The following is a 26,566-nucleotide window of genomic DNA, read 5'->3' on the forward strand; positions in this document are numbered from 1 at the left end:
ACACAGTTTACTTGTAATAAAGAATGTTAATGGGGAGGGTAGAAGTTAATTAACTAGACCCTTAATAATGGGTCTTTCTGGTCCAAGGAATCTCATAATTGCCTCCAAAGCTAGTTGTGTAGCAAGTTGCGAGATGAACTATCTAAATTTGTGTAGTAGTCATCCTAAATAAAAGGTTGCCTTTAGGCAAACTTTGATACCCTTATTACCATGTAAAATGCCTTTTAATGATAAGCAATATGTACTGTCAGAATAATTTGGGGGACAGAAGTCCAGTGCTTCCTGTTCACTCAAGATTAAATTACAATAAGCGTAAGACTCTCCAATGCTCAGTTTCTGCTCCCTTTGGAAAAATAGAACCTTTAGGCAAACTTTATACACTTAGTAGTAATTTGATAATCTTATAGCTACTAAGAATTGATGAAATGTGTGGTAATTTCTTTGAAAACTGTGTTTGAAAAGAATGAAATGGAAAAGCATGGGGATATTTTCATTAATCTTAATATAAGAAATATACAGGTTGAAAAATAACTTAATACGTATTTTCTGCAAATGCTGTATGTTCTGAACTGATTAACTTTATTGTAAATTCCCCCAAAGAATGTTTAATTTCTCCCTTAGGGATTGCCCATTTTGCACCATCCAAATACTTGGAAAATCTGGTCAGTCCGTGCCAGCACTGCAATAGGATAAGTTAGTGAAAATAGCCTGTTTGGCTTCTGTTCGGAGGACCCGATGAAAATATATTCCGTTTTCAAAATGTTCCTGCAAGGACTTATTTGTGGAAATGATGCTTGCCCTTTCAAACTCTTCCAAAAGGCAGGTTTTACCAAAATGCAGAAATAACCCCCTGAAAGTTTGAGAGGGGAGAGGGGGCTGCGGCGTGGGGGCGGTCCCCTGTGCTGCCCACCCCCTCCCCCGTTCAGTGCGTGGTGTGCTTACGGGTTCCCTGGAGCGGATCACCATATAATTGATGTGCAGTCTGCATTGCTGAATCCTGGACTGCACCATTCTGTGTTCAAGGGAAGATGTAATCTGATCCCTCTGCTGCCGAGGGAGGAATCTGTTCAGTCAAGGCTTTGACAGGGCATAGTCTCCTCCAATAATCTTCGCGGCTCTCTCTCATTATTCCCTCGAGTTCTCCCCAGTCAGGCTGCATGTATGTATGTGTGTCCCGGGAAGCGGTTTGATACTGAGCTGCATTTCCCTGTACCGTGGAGTTTGGTTGCCGGTTCTGCTCCCTAATCTTCCTTTTCTGACGTGCCTGAGCATGTCCACATTAGAATCTGTGACATACCTACCTGAAAAAGGGTTATATTGTCAGAGACTGCCAAGCAGCCGGACACACGGGGGCACGGACTCACTGAAGGGGAAAAACACAGAAAATATGGGTTTCTACGGCACACTAAAAATGATTTTTTACAAAGTAAGTAATCTGTTTTCTTCCTGTGTTGTATGATTGTGTGTGTGTGTGTGTGTGTGTGTGTGTGTGTGTGTGCCTGCCTGAGAAGGAAAATCTGTCTCATCAGAGATGGCTGCAGTATCCTCTAATTTTGGTGGGTGGCTGGATGTCTGGTATTCTGTTTTATATTTGTGAATGTAAGCAAATAAGGGAAAGACGTAAGCTGTAAAAAAGCTTTACATTTAAAAGAAAATGTATGTTGGAATCTGAGCATTTTTCACTAACAATATATTCAGACTTTGGAAATGTGGCTCTGTTAAATGCTGACCTGGAAATACTCTGCCCTTAGTTGGCTTTCAGTGAAGCTTTTGCCTTTAATTTTTCTATACCTTGTATCTATATATTTTTCTTTTCTCTTTAGTTGACTCTTTTAAAGTGTAGAATTGCTAGGATATTGGGGATTTATATTTAAAGAGATCGTATTTACTTTCTGCACCCCTTAAAAATTGCAGAATTAATTTTTGGTTCTAAACTCAGTATTTTAAGTAAACAATATAATATTTAAAAGACTAGTGTAGTCGTACAGAGAATGCTTAATTTTATAAAATATTCTAAAGCTAAGAATCCTTTCTCGGTGGTTCTCTTGATACGTATTTGAGGCATTTTTATTCATTGAAGGTTTTCTACGATGGAAATAAAGTTTGCCTTCAGTGGCAAATGGCATTTGCACCAATGTATTTACAAGATACCAGGGAAGTTTTGAAAGCCGGTATTCCAGACTTAATTAGAATGAATAGCAAAGTCCTTCATAATCATTTTGAAAGTAAGAATCTAGGAAGTTATTTTAAAAACTAGAATTTTTTAAAGGTCTGTACTGACTGACCTTCCTGATGGATACATTTGCGTATATGCGTGCGTGTCTGTAATTTATGTACATGCAAGCACGTGGCTACCTATGTATTCAATCTTTTATACTTATTTTTTATTTTTATTAAAATTATTTGGAGAAAGAAAATAATGGTGTCTGAGAGGAATCCCATTAAAACAATGTAATAAGTACAGAAAGTTCTGAGGGGTTGAAATAAGACCACTTCCATTTATTTCCAGTAGGTATTCCATGAACTGAGGTATATACATTATGGAGGTACTTGTGCCCTCACCTCTAGCCCCAAGTATTGTAAGGTCATCCCTGTATTTTGAAAGACTTTCTTCATGATGATAAGAGCATAGTCTTTATTATTGAGTATGGGTCAGAAATATTTTTATAGTCTTGTTGGTTCTCTTCAGTATTTACAGTGTGGCATAATATGTTAGGATGTTCCCATGTGAGGCAGTGGGTAAGAAAATAAGGCTGCTACAAAGCAAGGTTTTCACCTTTTTATAAAAATGAGGATAGCTGTCTATCATTGTGGGGTTTCTCCCACTGTGATTTTCAGTGATATGGTAATTAATTAGCAGACATGCATCTGAGAGGGGTTGTTGAAATAGAAAAAGTTGAATCCTCCATATCTCATTTTCTGGTTTTATGATATATGTATAGTGCAATGACCTCAGTTAACTGACGGTGAAATATACATATTTCAATATCGATGTTGATCAGTTACAGTTCTGAAAATATTTACAGTATTACATATATAGAGCATAATGGAATACTTTAAAGCTGTAAATGTTGGATATACCTTGCAAAGATGGATAACTCATTCTTTTTAAGTCTTTTTGTTGCTTTTCAAGTTAGAATGTTTGTCCTGAGTATCTGTCAGTGGGACTATATATTCTGTATAAATATCAATTGATGGTTTTTTCCCCCACCTTTATTATGCCATCTCTAGATTTCTCTCTCATTATGGACCTCCTTTTCTTATTTTTTTTACTGTCCTCATTGCCCATATTCATTGCTCTATGCCTTATTATAATCACTTTTCAAGATCATTTCATTTGCATTTTCTTTACTCTTTATAGTATGTTTTTAATTCAGTTATTGTTACTTCCATTCTGAAATTTTGAATTTTGTTATTTATTTTATCTTTCTTAAAATATGTTTTTAAAGGAAAATGAAGAACAGTAAAAAAGGCATTATTAAATATGGTTCTTTTCTGTGTGAGTTAACGTGACATTTTCCCCTATGTTGGTTCTTAAACTGGAAAATGTGAAAGATGTACTACTCTCAAGGAATATTTATGATGGATATCAACTTTTAAGTCCCCATATACTGTTCTCTGGATCAGACATTGGTGAGGGGGGCATTCACTTTTCTAGTCTTGTAAAGAGTAGAACAAAGTAGAACTAATAGAAGAAACTATGAAATATTTATTTTCTATATTATTTAACTATGCCTAATTAACATTGTAGGCATATGAAAATTTAAGATTTTTTCAATATTACCAATGATAATGTTAACATTTGATAGTGGGACAGGTGATTAAAAAAATACATATCTTATTTGTTTTACCTTGTAGATGAAAAGAAAGTTGGACCATGGTTCTGAGGTCCGCTCTTTTTCTTTGGGAAAGAAACCATGCAAAGTCTCAGAGTACACAAGGTAATGCTAAGTCTGATCATCGGTTCTCTCGTGATTCTCATGTTTTTCTTTAAAGATTGGGTTATTTTAAAATCAATTCTTTCAGTTTATTCTCATAGAATTATAATGTCACTAGTACTATTAACTGTTGAACATATTTTAAGATCACTGAATATTGGGAAATACCTCATTTTAAATAAGGAGAAGAATGTCTACCACTGTATCTTTATATTTTGTTAGGAATACATTGAAGTAAGACCGAAGCAGAAGTTCTCTTGTCAACAAAATTTTTAAATCACAATTTTTAAGGAATTCTAAAAAGTAAATCCAAAAATACAAACATGAGCAAATGTATCTTGTTACTATAGCAACACCTGTTTTAGGGAGTATATTTATACATGCAAAATTGAAGATACATTTATTATCAGTGAAATAAACCTCACAATTACTGACTAAACCATATTTCATGAAATTACTGTGTTAGAAATCCCCTTTTATTTGCTTGGTAGGTCTTATGTTTTAACACATACATTTCTACACCAGTAGAATAGTTTCCATAACAACTAAATACAATTGTAGTCTTGTTTGCTGCACCATTCCATCATTTTTGGATTTTGCATCAGTATAAGACTTCCCACTCTCACGCTAATTAGGCTAATTTAAGCACAATATCTATTACCCAGCCAATTAAAAATGGCTTTGGGTGTCACTTGGAATGTGGTATTTTAAAATTTAAATGACAAAAGTATCTTAAGAACTTTTCTTGGTCTTTTTGCATAATTGTCACTTCTTCAGATAACCTGATTGAAGGTTAGCTAGAGAAACCATGAGAACTTCATGGTGGTGACATTCCTTTTTTCCCTAAATATTTCGATTTAGAATTATTTCTATTCTGTAAGATGCAATAAAATTAATGTTGCTCAGACATAAGTTTTTATGATTGAATGTTGTTACAGATTGCATTTTTTTCAGAGAAAACATTTTTATTTCATTCAGTTGTGAAAAACATTTCTATCCAATGATATTCAATGAAATTCAGAAATTACAATAATTAGAATAGTTTCATATACAAAAAATGCAGGGATAATGGAGAAAAGAAAAATAAAGCTATCCCTTAGTTATTCAGGAAATGCTTTTTGTGCTGTTTTAAGCCCCCAACCCCCACCTTCTTACTTAACCCTCTGCCTGTTGACGATGTCACTGTGTTTTGGCACCTCCACTGGCGGGTGTGGAGTGAAACTATTCACTTCATTTTTGCTTTTTTTTTTTTCTAGTATTGATCAAATAGCTCTTGGATGAGAAAGTTTAATGTTAAAAATGCCTACATATTTTACAAATATATAAAGAGATTCAGTAGCCATATAATTTTGGGTCTTTTCTTAATATAACTGATACCAGGATGAAGGTTTTACATTTTTTAGTTTTAAGGCAGCTTATAAATGAATGATGGTTTTTTTACTACAGAACACATTTTAGTAAAATTTGTCTTTAGTTGCTCACTTTTTACATTGAGAAAGCACCTGAAAAGGTGAAAGTTTTATTTTTAGCCTTTTACCATGTAATATTATTAAAGTAAACCAAACAGGCTACTCTGTCTTTTGGAGATATTATCAATGTATGCTTAGTATTTTTAAATTTTTTGACAGATTTTCTAATAATAAGATGAAATTATTATTTTCCATTATTTTTATTAGAAAATTTAAGTGTATTCACACCATTTAAAAATTGTTCCACTTCAGAGAATGAAATAGAGCTTAGCTTTGAAACTTGATACAGGAAAAAATAAATTTAATTGTTGAATGTTAGAAATTGTCATATATTTATAGTGGTAAAAGATTGAAAGGTGACAGATAAGAAGATTTTTCTGTAAAATCTGGTGATGGGGCTACATTTTTTAACAAAATAAGGAGATGTGCTGGCTAGAAAAGAATTGGGAAAATTGTTTCATTAGTAATTTATCAGAGCTTGATATTCAACTATTAGGATATAATTTGTATGTTCTTTGGATTTAAACACTTTATTATCATAGTTCAATAAGTCAAAGATTATTTTACTAGTACAGTTAGTTAACTCCATCTTTCTGCTCCTTTTTTAACTGTCTCTAAAATAAAAGATGTTTATTTAGTATTTACCTTGAGTTTAAATAATTTATTAAAATTAGAAAGTAAAGCTTAAGATATTAATAACAGTGATAACTGTGCTTTTTCTAATTAGTCATTTTTAGGAGAGTTAGACATTTTTGGAGATGGATCATCTAGTCCTAACCCCTCATTTTATTAGTAATAGAACTGAATTTCAGGTTTTTAAAAAACTGTCTGAAAGTTTAAATTATGAGGTAAAAGCGTTTAGATCTCATTTAATTTTGCATGTAGTATGTTTTCAACACTTAGCTGTTTTGAGTAAATATATTTCTAATCAAGGTTTTTGCCTATCAAATATTTTCTAGACTAAGCTTTATAAATAAAAAATTGGAGAGAAATAGACAGATATTATAAACAATTTTGAATGCATCTGAGGCAGACTCAAAAACAGTGTGACTAATGAAATGTCCAAAACATTTGAACATACTATTTCCATGTATGAATTTTTTAAAGCATTTATAAGTCTCACACCTTTTTTTATAAAGAAAATTTCAACTTTTATTTAATTATGTCACTTAAGACCAGTCAATAGAGAAGTGGAACCTGTATCTTCTAAGGAAATATTTTAACATTATTTGTATGTATCAACAACTTGCAGTTTTGCCATAGAGATTCTGTCATTTGGTTGCAATTAGCATTGCTGGGATAATAACAGGTGGCTATGTAGGAGGGAGGAAACTTACTCTAAGAATAGCAGGATAAGTTCTGTGTATCCTTGTTCTCTGGGAATAAGCAAATAAAAATAATAATCTGGTTGATGTTTGAAATATGCGGGATCATCATTCTTATAAAATTGGAGCCTGTTATTCTTAATAAGTATCTATCTTTGCTTTCACTCTTGTATTTTTTTTTCTTTTGTAGTACCACTGGGCTTGTGCCATGTTCAGCAACACCAACAACGTTTGGAGATCTGAGAGCAGCCAATGGCCAGGGGCAACAACGTCGCCGGATCACATCTGTCCAACCACCTACGGGCCTCCAGGAATGGCTGAAAACATTTCAGGTGACATGTCTAAACACAGTACTTGAAATGTTTCACTTAATTGCTGCAAAAAAAATAAAGGAGCTTATTCGACCATGGAAAGGAATTGTTACATCCTATACCTTGGATGAACCTTGAAAACATTGTGCTAAGTGAAAGGAACCAGACGCAGAAGGCCACATATTGTATGATTGTATTCCAGAACAGCAAATCCATAGAGACAGAAAGTGGATTAAGTGATTGCTAGGCTATGTTGGAGGGGAAGTTGAGACTGACTGCCAGGTGGTATGGGGCTTCCTTTGGGGTGGCGGATGCTCTGGAGTTGGGTAGTGGTGGAGGTTACACAGCAAGATGGCTGTGCTGGAAACCACTGAAGTATACATTTAAAGTGGTGAAATTTATGTAATGTGAAGCTTATCTCAAATTAAAAATGCTATTAAAAATATGGGAGCTCATTTTAATTTTTAAGTGTATTAATCAGGAGAGTCCAATACTTATTTTATGTAGGTGTGCATTTGCATTTCTTTTATGCTTTTTAGGGAATAAGACCTTTCTTCCTCTTTATGTTTGGGTTTCGGGGGTTGCTAAATGTATTTCTGTTCAAAACTGCATTGCCTGGAAGTAAGCATTTAGGAGGAGTAATGTTAAAAACTCCACTACTCAGTCACTGGCAGTAACTTACCCGCCACTATAACTTTATGTAGTAGCCTCCACGGGTCGATGCAACTTCTTTGCAGTATGCTCTGCTTGTGTATGGCTTATTGTGCTCAAATTGTGATTCCTATGTTTTAGTAGCATTTAAATTCTTCACAAGTTCACCAGGATAATTAGCTACATCCAAACTTTGAAAATTATTAATTTTATAACTCATGATAGTTATATTACATTGATTTCTCTCTTCCTTGGTGAGATAATGCATATAAACCACATTTTTAGCAAAATAGTGGGCATGGCTTAAATGCTCTCTTAATTATTCTCTTAAATATAAATAATATAAATTGCATAAAGTGAAGCTACCTGTGATATTAACCACTATTCTAATGTAAAAGGAATATATTTTCTTCTTGCTGCTTGATTGGCAGGCAGTATTTTATGAATTTAGAAGGGAATAATGGTTGAAAAAGAAGATGCTTTATTTTCCGTCTCAGACACTGCTGGCCTGTAGTGGGTGGAGGCGGTGTAGGGGAGGACCTCCCACAATAGAGCTGTCCAGCCGAAAGTGTCAGTCATGCTTAGACTGAGAATCTATAGTTAGAAGAATGAAAAATGCATTTTATTGTTTTTACAATATTTATTATGAACCACTAAAATTACAAAGAATTGTGATTTATTTTCATTGTCATAGTCATTTAGTGATTAAAGTTACCTTGCCCCAAGGATCAGTCTCTCTCTTCCTCCCGGGTTCAGGACTTTAAAAAAAAATTAATTTTTACCCTGTACATGCCCTCAGAGTCTAAAATTTTTTGTTGCATTGTTTTCAAAACAAAGTTATTTATCAGTAAAACGTGCAAATAGATCAGACATCAACATAATCTTAAAGAAACACTTTCAAGACTTTTACCATTTTTGACTAAACCAAGGACACGGGAGTGTGGGTGTGTGTTGTACCTGCACACACACGTAGGTGAGCAATGCCGCCCTTGAGAGTAGTGCAGGCACTGATTTCATCTCGTTTTTATAACAAAGTACCCGCATGATCGAAAACTACACTATTACTGATGGTTTTACCATCATTGTAGACAGCCTCCAGAACATTTACATTATATGAAAAGTTTTATTTCTTACGAGAGGGTAGTCCAGAGTGAGATTTCAAATGAGCATGGATCCATTTTTTCCAGTGTTTCAAAATATTCTTTGCTAGCCATTTAGCTTTTTCCCCCAATTTTTAAAAGAACATTCCCAAATACTGACCTACCTATATAGGAGAGGGCGTTTGTGCATTATTTTGCAGTGAGGGTGTTTTAGGTAGTCCTTTGTGCAATGTTTGCCTGTTTAGGTAGCTCATGCTTTTCTCAATGAAATGTCCATGCTGCCACATACTGTATGTCATCAAATCTGAGACACAATAGATTGTTAGATGCATCACAACTTCAGAAATGTTAATACTCTTTTTTAAAAGCTTATTTCTTAGGATTAATGAGATTCAGTAAACTAAAGAATAATAGAGTAGCTTTTGTTCAGTTAAAAGGCCCATTTGATTGCTTTTCATATGAGAGGCAGATGAAGAAAACTTGTTCTTAGTTGATAGGAATAACCTGTAAAATTGTCCCTGTGTGTATAGTACTGTTTGTTTTTTTCCCAGATACTCTGTAGCAAAGAAATAGACTAGCAACAAAAGGTCAAACTTTGCAGGTAGATCAGGAATGAATTCTTTGAGTCCTGTGTCTGCCTCTGACACACCCAGGGCTGTTTGCTGCCCTTGATTTTCAGGGCTGCTGAGAAACGAATCACTCGCCTAAAGGCTTGCAATGCTTTGGTGCTCAGCTCGCAGAGAGATGCAGTTCCGTAGTAAGGTGGGGGTCATGAGTGACTTATGTGGGATAGTTGAGGGATGATTAAGCTGGCGTGATTTCTACAGATATGCTGCGGGGGCATTTAACGGTGACTTTTCTGTTGCATAACAAGCAAAATGGGCGAGTTTGTCCCCTTACGATTCTGCTGTTGCTCCTCAGGCAGTGATACAGCATTGTTTTGGTCCAGTTCCATCTACTCTGACAAAGTACTCTGTACTCAATTTATAAATTGAATGAGAACAAATGACACACCATTTTGGATAAAGGGAAATTGAAACAGAATGCCACAGCAAAATAGAAGTCCAAATAAAAAAAACAAAACAAAAATCCGCAGAAATTTTGTACTGTTTGAATTTTCAGGTGCCATTGATTCTGCCTGTTTTGGCAGCCAGGTTGATGCTTTAGATTTAGAATGTTAATTTTGGGGAAGAGAATTTTTTTGTTGTTGTTTATGTCATTGGGGTGTTAATATTTGGTTTTTGGAAATTTTAGCCTAGGCAAAGACACCAATAACATTGATATGCTCTTATGTTCAAATTTATATTCAGAGGCATCTGAATAATTTAGACTGGGTAGAGACACCAATAACATTAGCATTCTCTTATGTTGAAATTATAGTCGGAGGCGTCCTGATATAATGGGAAGCACATATGATTTAGAAGAAAAGCTTTTAGTACAAATTCTGGTTTTGTCTCTTAATAGCTGAGTAATTTTGTTGATATTATGTAATGACTCGTGCCTTTAGTATCATCCTCTGTAAAATAGATATAACACTAAAAAGTTGTCAAAAAAGAAGAAACATGTAAATGTGCTTAAAGCTATACTTGGAAATATAGTGGAGACTCAGTAAATATTAGTTTCCTCTCTTGGTCAAGAAATAGCCTTTATGAACCTCATTTTCTTAGGTCTAAAGAGGGGTTATTATACTGATGCCATTAGCTTAACATTATTAGCATTAGTTTAATCAAAGCATATTTGCATTGCATTAAAACTACATACGTACATTGAAAATGCCTGTTACATACAAAATACTGTTTAAAATTACAAAGTAGAAAACACTTCTGTGTTTTTTCATTAAGAGTGTAGTAAAAACTACTTTATTGAAGGATTTGATCAAGTTTCCTGGTAACATTTAGAAATAAGTTTTCTAATTTATTTAGATCTTTTTTATTTGACAGTCAACAAAATATTAAAGCAGGAAATGAATTCAGTATTGCTTTGCAATTGCATTTGAAACAGTATGATCAAGAAACCTTGTTGTATGAGAAAGAGTTGAAGAAAGCCATGTATTTGGCCAGAGAAAACTAAGGAAAAACACTGTGTCTAACATTTGGAAGAATTTCATCTAAAAATATGATCAGGCTGATTCTTAGTTTTTTCAGAGAACAAAACCTGGATCTTATTTTTTGAGTCAGATTCTGATATAAGTTGAAGTTAACCATCAGAACTGGCCCACAGTAGAATGGGAGGTAGTAAGTACTACCTGCTGGAACCATTGAAACAGACTGGTAACCACCTGCTGGAGGTACGAGAGAAGTGAGTCCTCTAGTGCTGTCTGAAGTCATAAAATACTCATATCTATCTGATTGGGACAGTAAGGGTCGTCCAGGTGTTATTTAGTCGGTTTCACTGCTGGTGTGAGTCACCTGCATCAGCCCTGGATGAGTTGTTCATTTAAAACACAAAATGCCCTCAGCCTCACCTTGGCCACCTAATCATGTTCTTTCATGGTGGGTTGTAGGACTGTGCTTCTTGCATTCCTCAACCAGCATTTGGGAACCACTGGTCGGCCTAAGCCCCGCATTATACAGGTGGGGTCTCTGCAACTCGGGCTAATTTAGAGACTTCCGAGTGGTTCCACAGAGAGTTTGCTGGTGGAGCCCAGGCCCCCAATTACAGTTCAGTGCTCCTTCTGTCCTCCTCTGCCACCTATGTTCTCCAGTTCCCCAAAGTAAAATACCACTTTCATGGGGAGTTTTCAAGTCGGCATTTGCAGTTTTGTCCACAAATTAAATTTCATGTCTGTAGATCCTTTCTGAGTTTGGAATGTTTTTTCCTGTCCCCTTTAATACAGTCCCACATAATTTTACCATGAAAGACAGAAGGAGGACTTATTTTCTTTTTTAGGGTAACTACTTTTCAGAACAGAAATAAAATAATTATCATCAGAATTATTTAACAATTTTGCAGATCAAGAAACGAAGGCTTCAGGGGTTAAGTTGTAACCTAAGTAGTGGCAGTGTCTCTTCCAAAAGTTGAATTTTCTGATCCCCAGTTCAGGGCTCTTTCCACTATTCCTCATTAAAGGTTGGTGTGGGTTGTTATTACTTTGTTTTAATATAGTTAAAATTGCAAGGCTTTCTAGTTCATACATATTTCTCCTTGCTGCTAAACCATGTATGTGTACATAATTTGCATACAGTCTTGGAACCAGACTGAGTAAGCAAGGTCTGGTGATCCCATCAAATATAAAGGATGGAAACACTCCAGCAAGAGTTTTGAGATAGTGTTGGTGCAGTGTTTCTTGACTCTTTGGGGATTCATGCATCGATTCAGCAAATGTTTATTGAGCATCTGTTAGGTGCTAGGCCCCACTTTGGATCTGGGCTACAATAATTAACAAAATAGAACCCCCCTCCCCAAGAAAAGGTTTCCCAGGACTTACATTCTAGTCTGGAGGATGGGGTCGGGGGGTGGGGTTGGAACTGGTTTGCAGTTTTAAAGGGTGCTCAGAGCAGGACGTACGGAAGTAAGCCACGTGGGTATCTGGGAACAGCAGGTGAAAAGGCTCTGACACAGAGCGTGCTTGGAGTGTTTGAGACATGGGGGACGTGTCTATGGCTGAAGCAGAGCAAACCAGAGGGAAAGGAACAGGAAATTACAGCCTCGTCGGCTAACCTAGACTTTGGTTTTCACCTCTGAGTGATGTGGGTCTGTAGGGTTTCAGGCAGAAGGGTAGCTTTTAGCAGCATCACTGGGGCTCCTTTGTGGAGAACAGAACAAGGAGGGCAAAGGTGGGAAGCTGGGAGGCCAGGTCAGAGGTTATAGAAATAATCCAGGTAAGAGATAATAACTTAGACCACTGTAATAATAGTCAGATTCTGGATATATTTTGAAGTGTAAGGCCTTAGAATTCATTGATGGATCAGAACCATCTACCAATGAGAGTGAGGGAGCAAGGGATGAGATGGCTCCAGAGTTTTTGGCCTGAGCAACCAAGAGAGTTAGTTACATTTCATTGAAATAGGAAGGCTTGCAGACATTCATATTTGAAGAGAGAGATCATGGACACGCTATGTTTCTATCACACTGAGCGAGCAGTTGTATACACAGGTCTGGAGTTCAGGGAAGAAATCCTGGCCGGGGAGAGGAGAGCGGCCTACGTGGTCCAGACCGTTGCTGGAACCATCCAGCATACGTGAATTTAAGCAGTTAGACTGTCGAATACGTCTGGCCCTTGGAAACAGTCTCATTTACTGTGTAGTTTATAGCTTACACTACTAATCTTTATCAGGCATATTTTTCAGTGAAATGTCACAAAGTGACATCTGCCAAATGTATGCGTAATTTAAATGTGATATAATTTTAATGCTATTTGACTTGTTAAATGTTATTTAACACAAAATAAAAATATAGTTTACAGTTTTAGAAACATTTTGCTATACAGGACTAATTTTTGTCTTGGCTTTGCCTTACATTATATAGAAATTTCTGACACTGTTTCTAACATTTACCTGAAATCCAAATTAGTTATTTTTGTTCTATTCTGCCTGTTTTCATTCTGTATTCCATCTCCTAAAATGCTTGATAAAAGATATTTTTCCATATTTTAACATTTATATACTGTGTGCTAATAGCACTTTTCCATTCCTTTTTAAAAATGAGTAATAATGAAAAAATAAAATATGTATATTACTTTAAGTTAGAGGTGTTCATAGTAGCTATAAATGTAGTTAAAATATATAGTATATAAAGTAGTGATACATTGAAATATATTTCACTGTTTTTTTACTATAGAGGATTACACTGGGTATTTTTATTTTTTATATCAAAATTTAACCATAAGCACTTCTAAAAATATTTTAAAGCAGGCATTACTATATGTAAAGGAGATTAAGACATTTATAATAAAATTACTCAGTTATTAAGTGATTTAATTAAAGCTGCATTTTAATGAAATCAGCATAGTTATCCTTTACCCAAAATGGGTATCTCCTTATACTAGTGTCCACATGCATTTATAATGTAGACAGAGAGAAACAACCTATTATAAAAAGCCACATCAAATCTTGTGAGGAATGTAAATCAATAAATCAGAGCTGATAGTGTTGATACTAGTTGGTCAGAGATGAGCAGAGATTGGTCATTGTAAATTTTGTCACAGGTTAGTTTTGAACCAGGAGTTGAATCTATGTGAGGGAAACTGAACAAAATAATCAAACTTCAAATTAATTACTTTTAATTGCTCATGTGTGTGCATATACACATATGTGAGTATTTTTAATTTTGTGTGCGAATCCTCTCAGCCTAACCAGAAAGGCTACAAGGCGAGTGATCAAGGACAACGGTCTGGGAGTGTGTGTAGAAGTAAAAGGAAAGGACACAACGTACTAGATTGTCTCTCCTCACATTGGTTGATACAGGGGGGTTGTTTCTCAGGTTTTTGTGACGGTTAAATGAGATGCTGTTTGTGACAGGTGCTCTGGAGGTACTGCTGAAATGTTCGACAGAATTATTTCATGATAGGAAAGAAGACATGAAGTTTATTGTAGAGTCTACATAAATACTTTTAAAAATAAAAAGTGTTCCAAATAAGGCTTCCTTTGTCATCATTATATCTCAGTTTCAACCATTATTTCACATATTACAGAATACAGGTTCCTGCTGAGGAAGAAATGGAGCTAAAACCCAGATCTTTCTAGCTGCAAACCTCCCCTGTCGCTCTCTCTTCACCCACTTCTAGAAATGGACATAATAATGCACACAGGTCCTTAACTCAGCCCCCTCAAGGATATTCTTTCCCTTAAGAATTCCAAGGTTGTTGAAGTGTTTTACATGATCATTGTAAGGGGAAATTCTAACATTTTAAATTATTCACATGCTTTTTAGTTTTTCCTTTTAAGAGTAATGGCTTTTCTTTGCAGGTTTTTGAAAATTGTTTAAGAAAAAACAATTTTTTAAAGAATTCCCTAGTATAGTTTAAAGGAGCTCATATTTTTGAAGTATAATTGTGTGTTTTTGATTTTCATAATGTACATTTATTTATTACCCTCTTTTAGTCTTTGTTCATATTATAATTTTACTATTAAGTCAGCTACTTTTTCTACTGTTTGCTATTTTTTAATCTAAAATTATTTCACACAACAAATCAAAGTTTTTTATTTGTGCAAGACATTTGTAAAATATGCAGTGTATTTTCCAGTTACTAATTATTCTGTAGATGATGCTGCTAGTCTACTCAGATGAGTGCTTCATTAAAACCACCAAGTTTCATGGTACCCACATGAAAGAATGTAGAGAAAGAAATGTATCAAAATTCTCTGTTTACAAGTAACTCAAATGGATATTTCTGTATAAAATGTTGGTTTCTAAACCACTATCTTAGTAGTAGATGAATAAATAACAATTACAGAAAGGTAATGCACAAATATTTTCCCATCAAAATTATGACTTTTTTAAAAGCTTTTATAAAATAAAGGTAGCTAGTAAATTTGATGAGACTAAATGATTATCACTTTTTTGCCTTCTGGAGAAAATATCACTGTATGAAGTTCCTTTTTATGTTGTGTGAATGTGGATTTTTCTTTAATTTGAGGCATCTATGAAAATAATAAAATTTTCTCATTCCTCTTTGATAGAGCTGGAGTGGACCAGAGAAATTGCTTGCTTTAGATGAACTTATTGATAGTTGTGAACCAACCCAAGTAAAACATATGATGCAAGTGATAGAACCTCAGTTTCAACGAGACTTTATTTCGTTGCTCCCTAAAGAGGTAAGGATGTGCAATTATATTCTTCATTTTGTGCTACTTGAGAACGTAATTCAATAGCTACCACCTTTAAACACTGTGATCATGCCCCTGGCTGGTGTGGCTCAGTGGATTGAGCGCTGTCCTGTGAACCGAAGGGTAGCTGGTTCGATTCCCAGTCAGGGCACATGCCTGGGTTGCAGGCCAGGTCTCCAGTAGGGGCACTCTAGAGGCAACCACACATTAGTGTTTCTTTCCATTTCTTTCTTCCTCTCTACCCCTCTTTGAAAATAAATAAAATCTTTTTAAAAAAACAACAGTCATCCTAACTATTCACTATTATATTTACTATTATATTCATCTTATTATATCCTATTCATTCTATTATATTCACTATTGCCAGTTTACCACTTGTAATTAGTGCTAAAAAAGACTCTAAATAATAACCTGCCATGACTTAATATAATTTTCAGATTAAAGTATACTTATGAGCTGAATGACTTCTTTCTACCACTGGAACAAGTCACATATGGGAGTAAGCTATTGAGTTTCATTAATTTGTTTCTTCACCAAAATTTTCTCCCAGGTTTTTTGAAACCCAACCTTTGGTTGTCTTGGTATGTTCATTAGATTTTTTTAAAATTCTGATTTTATTAAAACAGCAATTTTTTGTTATTTATTCTAAGTCCCTTCAAAGCTAATAGTTTTATGATTCTATTGAATTGTAGTTCTGTTACTTACATTGTATAATCATTATATTTTGAAATATATGGAATTTCACATATATGTCTTTTTCTACTAATCATTCCCCTTTTTTCACATGCATATACACAAACACACACACAATTACAGATTTCCTATATCAGCTGCATTCTTAAAACATTTCTTTTGGAATTATTTATGCCCATTTGTTTTTATATCTTTATGTAAGCTGACACTATGTTTTAACTGTAGGTTGATGATGATCATGGGCATTCTTGACTGTATAAATGAGGCATAGTTTAGTTGTAATTTTTTATTGATGTTATAGGCCACATAGTTTCATTTTTTCATCAAACAGAAATAGTGTAACATTAAATAATGGGGGGGAGGATTAAGTATAGAAGCGGGGTGGGCAGGGCAGATGAGAGTAATGAGGGAAAATGGGGACAACTGTAATTGAACAATAATAAAAAAATTTTAAATAGTATAACATTGAATAATCAATGTCACCATATTTTCACAAAGTATACGCATGCCACTGTTATATGTCAGCTAAGCAGGCTATATAAAATGATAATGTACTGTTGCAAATGATCCTAAAACTTCCAATTTGAAGAAAAAGGAGTCTGTTTTTTCAGATAACCATTCTAAATATCCTAAAGGTATTTAAGATGGTCCTGGTAATAATTTCAGATTGGATATGAATAAAATAATTTTATTGTCTTTAATTTATGAAACCAAGCATAATTTCAGGAAAAAATGCAAGGTAAAAAACACCTTATTTCTGAAATATTTCTTCTTTGGAGTGATTTTTTAAAAATGACATTGTCCCAGAAAAAAACTTTCATTCTTGCTGGCTCATTCTAAAACTGCATCCTTTGAATAGATTTGACTTATGAAAGTGATATACACTCTTCTTGCCTCTAGAAGGATGTTAATTATAGGAAATGCTTTTTATGAGTATTTGACCAAAAGTGAATTTGTTCCCCTTTGATATATTCTTCCTACTTTCCGTTGATGTCCTTCTTATTTTAGAAGGTGGTATATTTGTTAAAAGATAGATTTTCTCTTCATCTAGTTTGCCCATTATCTCTGAGAATGATGAGGTTTTATCTTTGTATTTTCACTTCTTAACACACAAAAATATGATTTAAAATAAAAAGGACATGAAAGTATTTTGAAGAGTCTAAGAATTAAGCACAAATGAAAATGTTTTTGGACTAAGTGTTTTTTTGTTTTTTTGTTTTTTTGTTTCAAGATTGCTGAAGGAAAAGAAGTAAAGCTAGGCAGGAAAATGAGAGTGAGCCTTGACTTAGAATATTATCTCAGAATCTGTGTTTTCTTTATTTTCTCCAACCACTAGAAAAATTTTTCCTACTTTGAAAGATGCTTTATTTTCCATGTAGAGAAATGGTGGTGTAGCTCTAAGTCCTTAAGGAAGTGAACATTGTCTTACTGGAGGCTGAGCACTACCACCACTTAAAACATGCCCTTCATGTCAGGGAATGGACACATCATAATTTTGTATAATTCTTTCCAACAGGTCTCAAAACTTTTTACCAATGTTTACTTACTAATCTCAAAAACCTTGCCAAAAATCTCACTAGTCTCATTGGGAGTCCTCTCATAAACAGCATTTTTCTTTTTTCTTTTTTCTTTTTAAGTACCAAGAAAAAAGCATAGTGATACAGTAGATGACTTAGAACAAAATCTAAATTCTTAACATAGGATCAGCCACCATTTTCTTATTCTTTCACTAATTTAATCCACTGAAATATAGCAATTCTGGAAAAGCATTAGCTACTTTTAAGTATAATATGGTGATATTTTATATAGGTTATAGAGAAGAACAAAAAATAGCAACTCTCACTGAAATTAAAATTTTGCACAAGGAGAAGGTAATTATCTGAAAAAGATGTTCAATTTAAGAGCTCCTATCTGGCAAAAGTGGTCCTTAGAAAGAATTACTAATCTAGGTTTTACCTTTAAGACAAATGAATAGAACACTGCATTAAATCTTGGCCATAAAAACTTTATATAACCCCTGCTATGTAGAGACGTAGTGTGGGACAGTGCCTGTTCTCCATCCCCCGTAAGGAACCCCACGTAGCCAACCCTTGCTTGCTTTGAGGAACCGGTGTACTTGCCCATAATACACACTAAGAATTGTGTAAGTAATTGCTGTTCCCTTTTTGCTTGACAATTTAATTTTAAAACCATGTAAAATATTGTTGCCAGCATATTTGTGTTGTACTTTTCCCTGCGTTAAACTTTCTTTTCTGATGTTTTTTTTTCTGGTTCTGATTTTTTTAAATGCGTATTTTCCTATTTCACTGTGTGTATTTTCTATAATGCCTAGATGTTTTCATGGAACTGACTAGGTGTAAACAGACAAACATTTAATATAAGGAAGTTCATGGTTGAGTTCCTTTGCTCTGCTGAAGGAAAAGTGTGCCAGTTTACTTATGGAGTTAGCAGTTCGACTTCATTTAGTGCCTGAATGTTTCTTGACATTTCTCTGTAATGCATGAAGACATGGGACTTGATGATCTTTTCATTACCAGTAACAAAGGAAATTTTACCTGTTGACTTCAGGATATATTTCAAACCTAAGCTTCTCTGGATTTTTTTCCTAGTCTTTAAAATCCATTCTGTAAGTTACCTGATTTCTACTTCAGCTAGAGAACTAAAGCAAAGAATGGACTTTTTCATATAGCCATTCTAAATATCTTGGGCATAAAATAGCATCTCTTACACAGATACAATTTTGTGCTTAATAATTTCTGTGTTATATATCAATTTCAAATGGAAGATTAATAATATGGTGATATTGTATTATATTACTGTTACACTGACTGTAAGCAAACTTGCCCAGGCTTTGATTGGTCATAATTTCAAAATTCAGTGGCTTATGAAATATCCATTAAAAAATGACATTGTTGAGATATATTATTCAATATGTGTAATATATTTGTATATGTGTATATGTATATACACATATAGTGTTGAATTTATTTGTGCCTTATTAGTTTAAATGACTCAGATTCTATATATGGTACTGAATGATCTTTCCTGACAGACCAAAAATCATTACTCCACAAAGTTTTCTGCTGTCAACAGTAGTATTAAATTTAATACTGACTAGTTGAAGTACTCTCTGTATAGAATGTACTCAATAAATTTGTGATTAATGATGAATTCCATGTACAGAAGTCATTGGGAAAGCATAATTTATGTCATGTAATTTTTAACTAGCATTAAAAAACAAATCATACTTTTTACTCCCTTATTATGGTCCTTGGCCCTTTAAATGATAGTTTGTTTTAAATCCTTGTAATTTAATTTATATGAAAACTAAACTTTATTGCTCTGTTTCTTTTTCTTTTTTTATTGCTCTGCTTAGATCATTTTTGTCCTAATATAATATAAATATCTATGTGATTTCTGTGGCTAATTGAATAAGCATATTCAGAAGCTTTCTCTTTTTTTTCTTTTTCCATTTCCTTTATTTGAACTGACTTTACACAATGAAAACAAAATTGATGGTTTGCAAGTATTGGAAACAAAATTTTAAAATCAATTGTATACCAAAGAGCTGCTTCCAATATATAACTGTATCTGGCCCATTACGAAAATCTCCTTAAGCAGTATAAAGTAATTAGCACCCAATTGCTTTTATATGTCTATGGAGAGGTTTACTAATTGACCCCTTTTGTCATTTACAATAAAGGGTGTAAATGTTTGAAAAACACTTTGATGTGATAAAGAACTAATAACTATATCAGAAATGCTCTGAAATTATACCACACAGAATATCAAGAAACCTCATTTCTTACGTTACATCCTACTTTCAATGAATTGATACTGGACTGAGGAGAGAAAAAAGACAAAATTTAAGCAACCAATAAAAGTAAAGTCAATCGGTAAATAAGTAGGTAGGTGGCGGTGGGTGGGTAGGTAGATCGAGTTCTGGAGTTGAGACACACAACAAGGGCAAGAGCAGAGGCTGGGAGGTCTGACAAGTGTCCTTTGGAGAGCTGAGGAGTCAGTGGAGGAAGGTCCATAAAAACCAACTGAGTGTTTGGATTTTTTAAATCTGGTATATATTTGTTAAGATCAAATATTAGAGGTACTACCTTTCATAACTTTAGAGATTAGTATGTGGAATTATATTACATTTATCTGTACGTACTTTGTCCGTAGAGAATAATTGACTTACTGTTTTTATATATGCAAAAATATGGATACACTGTGCTTTCCTTCTCGTAGCTGGCACTTTATGTGCTTTCATTCCTGGAACCCAAAGACCTGCTGCAAGCGGCTCAGACATGTCGCTACTGGAGAATTTTGGCTGAGGACAACCTTCTCTGGAGAGAGAAATGCAAAGAAGAGGGTAAGGATCACATAGAGAAAATATGTTTTGAAGAAGCAAAGTGATTCTGAAAAATAGAAAAATAAAAATAAGTTTCACGTGCAAGTAGAATAAACTGGTGGATAAATGAAAAAGAAAACTTTCCGCAGCTTATCAGAGAATCAGGATTGAGTCCTCATTTGCATTCACCTACTTACATAAAATCCACATGTTATTCCACACGCTCTAATGAGCCGAACCTTGCAGCCAATGCCTTTAATGAACACTACAACCAATAGCAAATATACCCGATTTGCTTCTCAGTCTCTGGTAGAAATAATACACAGTAAAAAGTAAAGATGAGGTTAGGATGATTTAAGGGAAATTCAAGGCTATGTTAGCAATTAAATACTCAAATACAGGTATATCCTCATGCTAACTATTATATTTAGTATATAGTTTTGGAGACCTCTTATGAACTGGACATTCCTAAATGCTGAGGATATAGGAATAAACTCCCATTTTTCCTCCCATTATGGGGCTTATGTTCTGGAAACCTGTAAAGAAAGAATTCCCTTTCTTAGTACAGGAGTAGGTATCATCCATATTAATTTAAGAAAAGACTTTTTCCCCCCAGCAGTCATCTAGAAAAATAATATCTTTGAAAAAATATGTAAAAAATGTGATTTGCCTCTGACAAGCAACATTAACGAGAAAGAATTTTCGAGCATGAGACAGATAGCCCAGTGGTTGTGCCCCCTCGTGGAGGTGGCCGTGTGAGGGGCGCATGGGCGAGGGAAGCCTGGGGGTGTGCGGCCCTGCCTCCACGGGCCTGCGGCTTGGACTCAGCGGAGAAGCTGTCTCCTCTCAAGTGTCTGTGTACATAAAGTGGGATGAGTCATCCCTGCCTTAGCTTCTCTCATGGAATCATTATCTTAATGACTTTTTAAAATAATGGTAACATTTACATAAAATTTTAACCATTTTTAAGAGCGCAGTTGAGTGGTGTTAAGTACATTCACATTGAGCCATCACTACCATCCATCTGCAGAACTTTTTATCTCCCCTCGCCGAAACTCCATGCCCACACGTCGGGAACTCCCCGTTCCTCCGCCCTGCAGCCCCTGGCAGCCAGCCTCCTACTTTCCGTCTCTGCGAACTGAACTACCCTAGGTGCCGTGTATAAGTGGAATCATGTGGTATTTCTCTTTTCGTGACTGGCTGATGTTACCTAGCACAATGCCTTCAAGGTCATCAGTGTGGTAGCACGTGTTAGAATTTTGTTGAGGTTGAATAATATTCCCTTGTTACGTCTGTACCACGTTTTCTTTTCCTATTTATCTATCAGTGGACACTTGGGTTGCTTCTACTTTTTGGCTATTATAAATAATGCTATTATGAACACTGTGTACAAATACTTGTTCAAGTTCCCCTTTTCATTTCTTTTGGGTATATGTCTAGAAGGGGAATTGCTGGATCATGTCATAATTCTGTGCTCAGCATTTTTGAGGAGCCGCCATACTATTGTCCATAGCGGTGACACCATTTCACATTCCCCCAAGCACTGCATAGTGGTTCCAATTTATGTACATCCTCACCAGCATTTCACAGAATCATTCTGAGAGAAAAAGGAAATGGTTACTATAAGAGAACACCATACATAATACAAACTTTACATCGTTTTGTTTTGTTTTGTTTTGCAATAATAATGTTAGATATTAGACATTGTCTAATTTTGGTGGTTTTCAGCATGGAGAAAAATGAAGTATATTATAAAATGTGTAATATTTATTTTTGGTGAAGGTAATCATACTCTCTACCTCTTTAAAACCAGGTATTGATGAACCATTGCACATCAAGAGAAGAAAAGTAATAAAACCAGGTTTTATACACAGTCCGTGGAAAAGCGCTTACATCAGACAGCATAGGATTGATACTAACTGGAGGCGAGGAGAACTCAAGTCTCCTAAGGTAACCGAGCTCACGCAGCGCACCCGAAAGGGTGAATCTCTGTCAGTGCTTAGTGTGTTTCCCGCTTCTTGGCGACCAGTGTAACTTGACACCTGACTCCAGTAGAAAGAAAACAGTATATTTTAAAATACATGAAAACATAATCAACAACACCCTTCTATTGCCACTTTCTCTAGTCTGACTACGCATTGCCTTGAATAAGAGAGTTGATTCCCATGTACTTCTGTCTTATGTAAATGAAAATTTTTGAATATCCTATTGACTTCTGTGTCATATAGGTTTTACCTACCCATTTGTTCCCTCTCTGACCACATAGTGTACAGGCAGTTTTCGAGGAGTGCCCCTGTTTTGTTTTGTCATATTTTGGTGGCTTTTGTTTGAATTGTTTTTATAAATTGAATGGTTATTCTGACTCTTTGTCTTATATTTCAAATATTTAAAAAATGCTTGGCATTCTTAGATACAGTTTTATAACTGGAAAGATGAATGTAGGGAGATACTATTTTATTCCTGCGTATAATTATGACAGATTTACTTTGTTATAAGTTTAAAAGTTGGTCATTATCGTTGCTCTTGTCTTCCTAGTTATTAGTAGGTGCTTTTGTTTTTGTGTCAAATTGTAAAACTTACGTGTAGACAGATAAAATAGATAACCATGAAGTACATTTGTACTTGAACCATCTTCATGAGGTCTTAGTAAAGTTATAACAGTTGATGCCTCAAGTATAAATAATAGAACATGGAAACAATAAAATGTTTAATGCTTGACTCATCAGCCAGGAATGATGATGCTTCATGTTTCATATGAACTTTAATTCTAGAAATAGACTACAGATTACTGCCCCTATTTATGGCTTCATTTTTCTCTTCGCCAGTATTTTCAGAAACCATTTAAAACATCCCTAACCTGCCCCTCTACCCCGTAGGTGCTGAAAGGACATGATGACCATGTGATTACATGCTTACAGTTCTGTGGTAACCGAATAGTTAGTGGTTCCGATGACAACACTTTAAAAGTTTGGTCAGCAGTCACAGGCAAAGTAAGTTCACGTCCTGCGCTTCACCAGTCACTGTTTTGTGTGTGTCTTTGCAAGGATCAGCTGCTGGAAGGAAAACAAGGATTTGTTTTGACCCTATCTTAGTTTGATAGCAAATATCAGAGCTTCTGATTTAGCTTCTTCCTTGCCATGAAGGAGATGTTTCTCATGACGGGGATGTCAGCAGTTTCTTCTTTATTTAAGTAGTTTTCCCATCTCTGTGATGTAGCTATTAAGATTTTACTTTATCTTTTTCTTGTCTCATTTTTTTCCCACCTTTTTAACCTAATCTAAATTTTATCTCCTTCCTTTTTAATCTTTTTGAAGAATACGATTTGAGGGATATTTGTTTTTCCTTGTAAACTGCTTTGTTGATAACATGCTTACAGTTTAGAAGTTACATAAATCATATTAATTCAGACTTATCTCGCATCCTCTGATGTGGGAGTTAAGCAGGCTATTTACATAGGAGCCGGAAGGGAAGGCAGTCCAGGCAGGCAGTCTCACCGCGTACTACGTTAGACGCCAGCTGTTCTCTGGCGAGCACGTGCATACGTATCTGTCCGCTGGAGAATATTTTCACGAACTGACCACCTGAAAAATAATGGAAGAAAGTATGAGGACCAAATCTGCGTCTTTTAAAATATCATATAGCATGCTGATTCTTGGGCAGAAATCTTCTAAATATTCCAAGTTAGGTGTTAACATTTTTTAAAGCAGCCTCATATTTCCATAGTAAGATGAGTTCTGGAGTGACCTCAGGGCTTTAATGTCTGCCCTTACTTGTCTGGAAGCACCTTGCCTAGATGCAATGTGGTATGTTGCCACACCCAACCCTGGCGGCATCCTTTCATGGAATCCACTCCCAGGGATGAAACCAAGTTGCGGCGTTAGTGTTATTTCATCAAAGAGGCCAGGCTGGAGCTTTCAAACGTCCATGATAAATGTTTCCTTTCTCCATGCTTGTTCCTCAGTGGCGTGTGCGTGTGCGTGTGTGATGCGTTATGCTCCTGAATCAGCGCAGCAGTGAGTAGTGACGGGGGGTCGTGCAGTAGCGATGTGAGAAATCATCTCTGATATGCCAGACAGTCAGACTGAGTACATACAACTTCACTTCACATTTCACTGAACTCCTGAAATGTTATTTAAATCATTTTTCTTTCTGCCCCAAAGTAATCATCTTAAGTGTTTTTCCAGTGTCTGAGGACGTTAGTGGGACACACGGGCGGAGTATGGTCGTCACAGATGAGAGACAACATCATCATCAGTGGGTCTACAGACCGGACCCTGAAAGTGTGGAACGCGGAGACGGGAGAGTGCATACACACCCTGTACGGGCACACGTCCACGGTCCGCTGCATGCACCTCCACGAGAAGAGGTGAGTGGGGGTGGGGGCACGGCGCTTGGGATTCCCGGCCCTCTGTGTAGAGTTCAACTTACATAATACTTAACCGTGTCTAATAAAGAGATAGTAGTAATGTACTCTTAAATTAGACTTTAATTATTAGATTACCGATGTTTCTGTGCTAGGAACAGAAGCAAGAGCGTATTGGCTTAAAATTGGGAGTGATCTTTACATTTCCCTCCTCATTTATTAGTGTTGTTGGCTTCCTTCTTGAAACTCTCTTCTCTCTAATCTTGAATAGCATCCTATTTTATTGTTCTACATCTTAAGGACTCATCCTTTTCAGAAACAGTATTTTTTCTTTTCTCTTTTGCTACTCATATCCCTGCCAGTGGGACAAATCCAGCCATTCGGGCTTCATCTCCATGCCTTTCAGATGACGCCCCCACCCCGCCCCCTCCGTCATGTCCCCTGTTTCTGGGCAGAAGCGGAGGCCTGTGGGGTTTAACTTGTTCTCTGGTCACCTGGTCACCTGAACTGTGACACAGCATTCAGACCTGGGCGTCTCACCTTTCTTCACACAGGTGACAGAGAACTCTCCTCTCATCATGACGGTCACTGCCCTGTGGTAGCCTTTTGTTGCCTGCAAATGAAGGACAAAACCCTCAGTCCAGTTTTCAAAATGGTTTCAGCCAAACCTGACTGTGCTTTTTCTCCTCAGTGCCGTTGCTGCTGGTTTCATTTCCTACACAGCCCCCCTATTCAAAGTCCTGTCTTCTGTTGGCATGTCTTCGTGGGACACCCCCCGAGACAAATGTGATTTCTGCTCCATCTGTCAGACAAGGCCTTTGTGCAGGGCCCCGAGAGTGAAGCCACCCTACTCTTTACCTTTAACCCTGCCCATAGCATCTTCTCTATTAAGAACCATTACATGAAGGAGATTTCACACTAGATTGGTAATAGGTGAAGAGAAAGTACCCTTTTAATTGACATTTGAGTCTACTTTGAAAGTGTGCTCTACTATTACAGTTTGGGGGATTGGTATCAAGAGACCTTACATTTCCGTTTCTATGTGTTCTGACTTAAATCTCTCAAAGCTTCCATTCTCTGCTCCTCCAGCCTGGGAGCTGTGGCCTTTCTGTACCTCTTAGGGATGACGAAAGGTACCCGAGGTTTCCGCGCTCCCTTGTAACCCAGAGACGGTGGCGGAGCTTGTGTGACACTGACCTTCAGAAGGGCAGAGCTTCAGTCACGTTGGTTCAGACTCCGAAGGGATTTCTGTTGCCTCAACATATATATCTTCTAAAATCTGTGTATCTTAACGCGCCTGTCACCAGTTGCATATTTATAAATAGAAGCATATGCAGCCTTTGAGGACATGTCTAAAACTGGTTCATTTTACCAGAATATGTGGTGGAAAGCACATATCCTTAGCTGTTTAAATTCCAAATTCTCCTTTGTTTTGTTGAATAACCTAGTCACAAAGGGAATATTCATGTGTGCATCGTTAGGATTTTGGGAAATGGCAGAAAGAATAAAGAAGAAAATTTTATTTTCTGGAAATACTACCACCCAGCGTTCTCCCATTAACATTTTATATGTGTCGTGCGCATTAGCATTAATAAGATTCAAGC

General features: G+C 35.8%; 1 protein-coding gene across 10 annotated transcripts in view; it reads left to right on the forward strand.

Annotated features, from left to right (window-relative positions):
* Positions 1–26,566, forward strand: part of FBXW7 (F-box and WD repeat domain containing 7) — a 167,864-nt gene that overhangs the window by 135,918 nt on the left and 5,380 nt on the right. For 9 of the 10 annotated variants that reach the window (XM_045830814.1, XM_045830819.1, XM_045830816.1 and 6 more), the window contains 7 exons: positions 3,859–3,941; positions 6,923–7,064; positions 15,415–15,549; positions 20,497–20,620; positions 22,413–22,549; positions 23,476–23,589; positions 24,784–24,965. In XM_045830814.1, coding sequence (XP_045686770.1) covers positions 3,859–3,941; positions 6,923–7,064; positions 15,415–15,549; positions 20,497–20,620; positions 22,413–22,549; positions 23,476–23,589; positions 24,784–24,965 — 917 coding nt within the window. Of the gene's footprint in view, positions 1–1,009; positions 1,427–3,858; positions 3,942–6,922; positions 7,065–15,414; positions 15,550–20,496; positions 20,621–22,412; positions 22,550–23,475; positions 23,590–24,783; positions 24,966–26,566 lie in introns of those variants that run through there. The other variant, XM_045830820.1, reaches the window with a different exon arrangement.

Source organism: Phyllostomus hastatus, unplaced genomic scaffold (assembly GCF_019186645.2).
Source record: "Phyllostomus hastatus isolate PE091 unplaced genomic scaffold, TTU_PhHast_1.1 phas_contig_159, whole genome shotgun sequence".
Lineage (NCBI taxonomy): Eukaryota > Metazoa > Chordata > Mammalia > Chiroptera > Phyllostomidae > Phyllostomus > Phyllostomus hastatus.